General features: G+C 34.4%; 1 protein-coding gene across 1 annotated transcript; it reads left to right on the top strand.

Annotated features, from left to right (window-relative positions):
* Positions 1–3,128: 3,128 nt before the first annotated feature.
* On the top strand, positions 3,129–4,721 carry LOC131160697 (probable WRKY transcription factor 75). Its single transcript, XM_058116555.1, has 2 exons — positions 3,129–3,865; positions 4,412–4,721. The coding sequence occupies exons 1-2, from the start codon at positions 3,504–3,506 to the stop codon at positions 4,557–4,559; spliced, it is 510 nt and encodes a 169-aa protein (XP_057972538.1). The 5' UTR covers positions 3,129–3,503; the 3' UTR covers positions 4,560–4,721.
* Positions 4,722–9,286: the final 4,565 nt, after the last annotated feature.

Raw genomic sequence — 9,286 nt, 5'->3', positions numbered from 1 at the left:
AGACTCTGGAGCTTCGTTCTATACCACTTGCAGTAGAGATTGCCTAGAGGAGTATATATCAGGTGATTTCAGTAAAGTATACCTTGGCAATGATCAACCTTGCAACATAGCCGACAAGGGGACAATTAAGATCAAGATGAACGGGTCAGTATGGAAGCTAAGAGATGTCAGATATATTCCAGACCTGAGGAAGAACTTGATCTCAATTGGTCAACTGGCAGATGATGGATATAACACAACTTTCTTTGGTGATGAATGGAAGATTTCGAATGGTGCATTGACAATTGCACAAGGTAAGAAAAGTGGTACTCTTTATGTAACTCCTAATGCATGCATGTCTATCATAGTTGCTACAGGAAATGATGATAGCAACATTTGACATCAACAACTCGGACACTTGAGTGAGAAGGGACTCAGGGTGATGCACTCAAAGGGAAAGTTGAGTGATTTACAGTCAGTGAAGATTGACATATGTGAGGATTGCATATTTGGGAAATAGAAGAGGGTCAGTTTTCAGACGAACATCACTACCATAAATAAGGAGAGACTTGAACTACTCCATTCAAATGTATAGGGACCAACGACCATTTTATCCATCCACAAGTGGGAAGCATTATTTTGTGACATTTATTGATGATCATTCTCGAAAGGTATGGGTTTACTTCCTGAAATATAAATCTGGTGTTTTTTATGCTTTTAAGATTTGGAAAGTAATGACAAAAAATGAATCTGTGCTATGAGCATGGTATCAAAATGGAAAGAACTGTGCCAGGAACGCCTCAGCACAACGGCGTAGTCAAGCGGATGAACAAAACATTGACAGAAAAAGCCAGAAGCATGCGTATGCAGTCAGGCTTACTAAAGATGTTTGGATAGAAGCAATCAACACAACAACTTATTTGATTAACAAAAGTCCATCAGTACCATTGGACTATAGTCTACCAGAACAAGTATGGAGCAGTAAAGAGGTAAGACTTTCACATTTGAGAGTTTTTGGTTGTGTTGCATATGTACGTATCAATGATTATGTCAGGAATAAGCTTGATCCGAAATCCCAAAAATGCGCCTTCATCGGTTATAGTGGAGATGAATATGGGTATCGCATTTGGGATGATGAAAATAAAAAGGTGATCAAAAGCAGAAATGTGATTTTTGATGAAAAAGTAATGTACAAAGATAGACACACAACAAAACCTACAGAGTTTGAAACAACCTTTGTAGATGTGGATGGTGTCCTAGAAGGTGTAGGGACACGATAGCGGAATATCGAGAATCCTCAGGTAGAGGAACCTGTGGAGCATATTTTTACACCACTGCTCCTACTCCAACACCAGAGCTTAGGAGATCTTCTCAGCAACATGTACCAAATAGGAGGTATGTGAATCATTTACTTCTTACAGATTGAGGAGAACCTGAATGCTATGTTAAAGCATGTCAGGCAGGAGATTCGAGCAAGTGGGAGCTTGCAATGAAAGACGAGATGAAGTCTCTTAACTCCAACAAAACATGGGAACTAGCTAAGTTGCCCAAAGGTAAAAAGGCTCTTCACAACAAATGGGTGTACAGGATCAAAGAAAAGCATGATGGATCCAAAAGATATAAAGCCCGGTTAGTAGTCAAAGGTTTCGAACAAAAGGAAGGAATTGACTACACTAATATTTTTGTACCAGTTGTGAAACTGACAAGCATCAGATCTGTCTTGAGTATTGTTGCCTCAGAGGGCTTACATTTTGAGCAGTTGGAACTCACAAATAAGGGGGAGATTGTTGAGAATTCCACTTGTGAGCTTGTCCCACATTGAAAAATTAGAGTGGATGATGGGTGCTTATATACATGGACTCCTCCGGTCATAACAAGTGGTATCAGAGCCGACGGGTCATAATTTTGAATGAGCGACATCGTAAAAGTCAAGACATGAATCTAATTCTCCTGACATGCTAACGGTTGGAGGACTAAGTGTGTGACCGAGGCCAATAAGGATCATCTAAGCCTGGGATGGATCCGAATAGAGTCAAGACGTGGGAGGTAAGATTGGTTAAGAGGCACGTGGAATGCAATCCGAGGCACGTAAGGTGCCAGTGGTAAAGCCCACTTGAGCAACTATTGGAGAATTGGGCTTACTCTTATAAGGAAGATGATTTCCATTCAAGGGGGAGCGGTTATAACTCACAAATGAGGGGAGACATGTGAACTTGTCCCACATCAAAAAATTTGAGTGGATGATAGGTACTTATATACATAGTTAGGCCCAAGGATACTTCATAATTATCCAATTTTTAAAATTTTTTAAAAATTATTAAAAAAAAAAAAAAAAAAAAAAAGAACAAAGAACTAAATAGTATACAAGTATTTTGGAAATTGAATGAAGAGGTTAAATGGGAAGGAAAACTACAATGAATCAAAGTGGATTGTAATGAGTGTTTTTTTTAAAAAAAATATTTATACGCTTAAGTTTTCATTTTTTTTTTGTAGGATTTATATCCCAAATGATATGTCACACATGAATGATATGGGTCCCACATGTAGGATATATGTCCCATATGATAAGTGTTAGGATCGGAGAAGCTTATGAGTGAACTTGATATACATGGATAAATACCAATTTAACCCAAATATAGAATTATACTACCATCATGTCTAGTTCTCGAATGGAATGAGAGTGAAAAGGAAATTGAATGAGAAAATTTAAATAAAAAATATAAATAATCAAGTGAATTCTATTCACACCCATTTCATTTCATTTCATTTCTACACATCAAACATAGCACATGAAGGGGATAAATCTTAGAATATGTGTTTATGAAAATGATTCTTAGGAAGACTAGGACCATGAGAAATGTGAAGAATGCTCCAGTGAGACTCAATTAGTTTGACTCCAAAATTAGAAGAGAAAATTATCCTTGATTGACGGGAAATACAATACTTGTAATTTGTACTTTTTTGGGTCATCAAAGAATGTCCTCAAGCTGGAACACACTGCTTCTCTGGTACCCACATCCCTGCATTCCCCAAACCTTCCACACGCTTCTCCAGAACAGAAACAGAGGAAAACAGGGGAACCCCAATTTTGCCATTTTAAACATAAAATTCCCTAGTCCCACACACCACCACTCGTATTGACAGTAGATAACCTGAGCTAGATTGAGACTTCCTCTCTCTCTCTCTCTCTCTCTCTCTCTGCATAAGAGACTACCGATCTTTTGATAAACATACCCTTAAATTGGAACTGAGCGGCCTAATCATACAAATTTACGTGTAGTTCACGGAACACCAGTGTCCTATATAAACATGAAAGCGTTGTGCCATCTCTGGAACCATTAGCATTTAGAAATACATATACAAAAACATTTATCTGCAGGAAACGAACTAGGACTCTAGTTTTCCCAAAAATTGCATAAATTAACTTCCTCCTCTTCCTCCTTGTTCTAAAATTCTTCTTCTTCTTCTTCTTCTTCTCTGCAATAGATTGCAGTTCTGCTCATCTCCTTCTGCAACTCTCCAACATGGAGAACTGCCAATTATTTTTCCCCGGTTCAGCAACACCTTCATGTTCTCCATTTTTTACTAACATGCCAAATTCTCATCCCTTTTCTCATTTGGATGGAGCCAGAGGTAAAGGGTTCTTGGAGTTGAAGACAGAGAACACAGTTTCCCACTCAGATGCCCAAACCAGTTCTGATCAATGGGGTTTCTGTGATGATTCTGAAAGTAAGGTGGTGAGAACAGGCAAGAAAGAGTGCTGCAGGAAGAAGATTAAAATGCACAGGTATGCATTTCACACAAGAACCCAGGTTGATATTCTTGATGATGGATATCGATGGAGAAAGTACGGGCAAAAAGCAGTGAAGAACTGCAAATACCCAAGGTTTAATCTCTTATCATCATCTTCTTCTTCTTCAATCATCTTCATCTTTGGTTTCACTTTATCATTGTTAGTTTGGGTTTATATGGGAACTTGACATACTGGAATGTCTTACGTTAATCATTAACCATATTGTTTCTTAACCACAAAAGGGGAGAAAACAAGAAGAGCGAAAGCAAAAACAAGAACATCAACTTTCTCATAACGCAGTTTACAGCACTGTGAATCACAGAAACCCAATGAAACAGTTCAAGAGTGGACCCAATTTTAAGTGCACATTCTATTTTCAATGGCATTTAAAATGTTATCTCTTCATATGAAAAATCTTGTGTATGCAGAGAGAAAAATGACACTACTTTCAGTGATCATTACCCAAGCTTGGCTCCATTGCGAGGAACTATTTCTAGCTTTGAGATCATATATATTCATCAATTAATTAAAAGGAACTAGTTTATTTACTCGAAAGTGTTTATGCATTCCATTATATATACCAGATTCAAATATTAGAATGAAATGATTTGATTTGCTTCCTTCTTTTTGAGTTCGCAGAAGCTATTACAGGTGTACACATCAAGGCTGCAATGTAAAGAAGCAAATCCAGCGGCTTTCCAAGGATGAAGGAATTGTTGTGACAACCTATGAAGGAAAACACACACACCCCACCCTGAGTTTACCAATTGCTTGGCATGTCTCTTGATGCAGCACCAAACGAAATGCCCACTTTTTATTTTTAAGCTTGCAGTCTAATTTCCCCATTTTTGTTTTTTTTTCTTTTTTGTTTACTGGAATTTGTATTTTCTGAGAATAGTTGAGAAGCATTAATAATGGCATCGGCCCCTGCAATACTCTTTTAGTTCCATACTCTTTTGGGAAGTAGTCTTTTTTTGTTTTGAATGATTTCTCAATCCAATACATAATATATAGTTTAGGTTATAGAGATTCAAAGAAAGAAACAGTATTAAGTAGGAAGTATTGCAAAAGCTCTGTTTCCAACATTGTACAGAAGAAAGAACTCCTGCCATTGAAGTTATGTTTGGCTGACAAGAAAAAAAAAAACACGCGCTTACTACTCAAAAAAAGAAGAAGAAGAAGAAGAGAGAGAGAGAGAGAGAGAGAGAGAGAGAAAGCACCAGAGCATTAATTGAAAACACTCACAATCCATATATATGGAAGTAATCCACCGACTGATCAACGGGCAGAACACTCCGACAGGACTCGCAAAAGAGAAACGGCGCAGTTCCAGCGGCGGCAGCACGACAGTTCCAGCACCTGCCGATGACATAGTCGGCCGACTCCGACCAAAAAAAATTTCCCGGATAATTTGAGAATCTCGAGAGAACTGGAAGTGGGAGGAAAGTAAAGGCTGGAAGATTTCATGTTGGGACAAGAATAACCTCTTCACAGCTATGGCCACCAAAGCTCTTCACTGATACAATCCCAAGCATAAAGACCATGAAACCAAAAGCAAGCCAACCCATTACGCCCATCCATCTTCCCCCATTCCTGCGCAATCCCCAATTCACAACTTCTCTCTTTTCCACATTCCCCGCCTCCTTCTTCTCCCCCTGCGTCAGCTCTCTCAATTCTGCGACCAATTTGTCTTCACACACAGAAGATGAAGCACTAGAACTCTGGCAACACACAGGGGTCCTCTGTTTCTCCTCAGAAAAATATGAAGACACAGACCTCACCTCACTCTCTTGAACCAAATCAGAGAACACACTGCAAATCTCCTCTTCTCCTCCAAAACCCACCTCAGAGACTGCCTCCTCCAGAAGCTCCAGCAGCCTCCGCCCCTTCAACTTCCCACTCTCAATGGCTTCTCTCCTCTCTCTGCGTATTTCTTCCATTGCATAGTCGTTGGTCCTCACCCTCCACTCTCCCCCAAATGGAGACTTGTGCTGAAGAGAGTGCATCAGAAGTCTTGGGGAATTCTCCAAAACTGACGTTTCCCTCGAGCTTCTGGGAAGAACTCGAGGGTTGGATTTCTTGAAGGAGTCCCAATCTTGCTCAAGATGCTCCAATTGCTGGCACAGTTTGAGGTGTTGGGTTTCTTTCTCTACTTTTCTCGTTCTTTCCATGGTGGGGTCTCTTCTTTTTCCCCAGCGATCGAAAAATTGAACTTTTGGGTTTTGGAGAGAAGGTTTGAGCGACGACGACCACGATGAGTAGTGGATGGTGGGGCTGGTGAGAATGCGATGAATCGGTTGAGAATATAGCGGGATAAGAAGAATTAAAAACTACTCACGTTCTGTTCTGATCACCATTTTTGAATTTTGAGTTTGGGACGATGATTCGAGATGAGAAATTTAAAATACAAATTTACAGCCCAACGTCTCCGAGAAAATTTCAGAAAATCTTGATCCGTTAAGAGTTGATCTTGGGCAAGTGGGCCAACCAAAAATCTAGGAGAACCGAGTTAAATCAATGGAGATTTTGGAAGTTGGAATCTCTTTCATGAACACTCATGGGTCTTTGATCTATACCCTGTTGGCATTTTGGCTCCTAGGATTTGATTCTTGAATCTTCGCTTTTCTTTTTGAATTCTCTTTATGACGGGGATGAATGATTGTGTTCTCTTCTCGGCTGAAAGGATTGAGACTTGAAGCGAGAGTGAGCGATAGAGGGCGAGAGAGGAGAGGCATTGAGAAATGAATGGTGGTGTGCTTAATAAAGGGAAAATTGATCGCCATGAAAAAATGGAAATTGAGAAATTATGGTGACCCAAATGGAAATTGAGTTGATCAAGTAGTTTTCTTTTTATTAAATTGGCAAAAGTTCAAGCTGGGAGAAAATGGAGACTTGCATATTTGGATTGTACTATTTTTGGTTATATGGTGTGTTAATATTAAGAAACTTGGCAAAATTCATGCAGAGTTTACCTTAGCCAATTCCCTATCTATCTCATTATTTCTGAAATAGTTTGAATTTTTCTCTTTAAAAAAGGGGGCAAATTCAACCAAACAAAAAAGATAAAATAAAAAAAGACATGCAATTAGAAATTAACTATAAGATAATATTCAAGAGTATGAATTTCAAATTTTGAATTTAGATTTAGTAAATTTGGATAAATTTTAATATAAATTTTTAATATATTTTATTTAAATCCAATACAATTTCAAATCTAAGGTGTCTCTCAACATAGGATAAGAGTGTTACAATTAGCTACAATTAATAAATATTTATGGATTAATTGAGTATATTTTTTTCACATAATGATCCACACATTGAGATGCAAGGTTTATAACAATCTTCTTTAAACTAATTTTTTACATTCTTTAAATTAATTTTCATATTGAGATGGAAGATAGCAATCTTTAAATTAATTTTTTGCATTATAACAACCTTCTTTAAACTAATTTTTCACACCTTTCTCTCTCGCTCTACACACGCATGTGTATGCTACTAATATTTTGGGTTAGTTCTAATTAGGGTTGTTAAAAAATATTTGAAAATCATTTCAATCCGAAAATTCAATCGGAATCGAACTGAAATTTTCGATTAATCGATTTGTTTGGTTCTGTTTTGATCCCTTTTTTTAAACAATGTTTAGTTATTAGTTTGATTTCAATTTTTATGTTCATGAACCAATAGTAATCTCAATATATATATATATATTTATTTACAATATGTATGATCTAATTCTATATAATAATATAATAGTATGCATAATGCATCTTAAAATTACAAAAGAGTATGCAAAAATATTTTTTGGGTGATTGATTCATATAAATAAAGTGTGAATGCAAGCATTTAAATCACAATCCAAGCAAAATAAAATAATGTATGATCTAATTCTATATAATAATATAATAGTATGTATAATGCATCTTAAAATTACAAAAGAGTATGCAAAAATATTTTTTGGGTGATTGATTCATATAAATAAAGTGTGAATGCATGCATTTAAATCAAAATCCAAGCAAAATATTTCACTTCCTTAAAAAAAATTATAATAGTTTGAAAATTAGTTTAGATGGGATAGTCAATTGAACCATCGGTTAATCAAAGGGTTTAGATTAATTTTGATTCATAAAGATACCAAACGAAGACCTCCGATTTGGTTTGAGTAATCGAAGCATGTACACCACCCCTAGTTCCAACCATGTTCTAATCTATTTTTCGACATCATGATATATTTTATAACAATTAAGGGTCTATTTGGTATTGTTACTATTGTTTGTTTTCTGCTTCTCTACTACGAAGAAACATTATAAAAACACGTTTGTTTATGTTGTCAATTTTCTATTTCTATTGTTAATTTTCTACTGTTTGTAAAAAAATTGAAAATCATTTTTTATGATTTTCAGTTGTTTTAACACTCTATTATCAGAAATGTTAATATTTAAAAAAATATTTTTTTTGTATTAAATCATTTATTTTATACACTTTAAAATTAAAATTAAAATTAAAGGATCATATAAATTTAAATATAATTGAAATGAAAATATTCAAAAATTTTAAAAATAATAATAAGGCCAATTAAAAAATATTTTTAAGCCAATTACAAAATTATTTTACTATTTTTTTTCAATTGTCATGCCCACTAAATTTTTTATTGCAAAGTAAGTTTTGAAAATATAATAATTAAGCAAAAAATAATTATAATAATTTTTATTTCATTATAGTATTCTTTTAATGCATATTATTTTACAATTTTATTATTTTAATCATATTTTTATAATATCGTTTTATTTAAAGACAAAAATAAATATTTTTAATTATTATTAATTTTATTTTAATTTTATAAATATTTAAAAATAGGTTCATTATTTCTGTTTTTTAATTCTATTTCTAATTTTTTTGTTTTCATTTCTAATCTTCATTTTTCTATTTTTTTATAGTGACAAATGACCCCTAAACTTTTACAATTTAGGCTTCATAAGTTATATTGCAATATATAGTTTCAAAAATTAAGCTTCCTAACACAACCCTCCCCTCCAAACACAAGAAAACAAAAGAAATTCATTTACGACCCTAAATCCATGTATATATATATATATATATAATGATGGGCGAATGAGTTACCTCTGAAATACCAATTCTTAATTCTCAAATTTTCGAATTTAAAAAATTTAAAACTAATTTACCATTAGTTAAGATTTCAAATTCTACAATTCTATTTGCCTATTATTATTAAGTTGTATTTTAAAAAAATAATAATAAAAGAAATATTCTACTTTCCTTAAATTGTGAAATTTATATTTAAAATTTTTTAACTAAATTTAGATTGGTTGAAGACTTAAAGCTTCAAATCTAATTGGTTGTTTAGACACACATTTATTTTTATAATAATTAATTTAATTAAACCTTGATTATATTGAAATTTTTGCATAACAAAACTTTTTGTCATTGGAGAGCATCAATTTCAAACATTAAATTTAGATTTAAATAGATTTAACAACACAATTTTATATTGCATCT

Source organism: Malania oleifera, chromosome 7 (assembly GCF_029873635.1).
Source record: "Malania oleifera isolate guangnan ecotype guangnan chromosome 7, ASM2987363v1, whole genome shotgun sequence".
Lineage (NCBI taxonomy): Eukaryota > Viridiplantae > Streptophyta > Magnoliopsida > Santalales > Ximeniaceae > Malania > Malania oleifera.
The sequence above is the reverse complement of the archived record's forward strand: the minus strand, read 5'-3'. Positions and strand labels throughout refer to the sequence as shown.

Coding starts and splice junctions, on each gene's coding strand:
- LOC131160697 (XM_058116555.1), top strand. CDS start 3,504: ATGGAGAACTGCCAATTATTTTTCCCCGGTTCAGCAACACCTTCATGT. Junction 3,866..4,411: donor AAGAACTGCAAATACCCAAG/GTTTAATCTCTT, acceptor TTGAGTTCGCAG/AAGCTATTACAGGTGTACAC.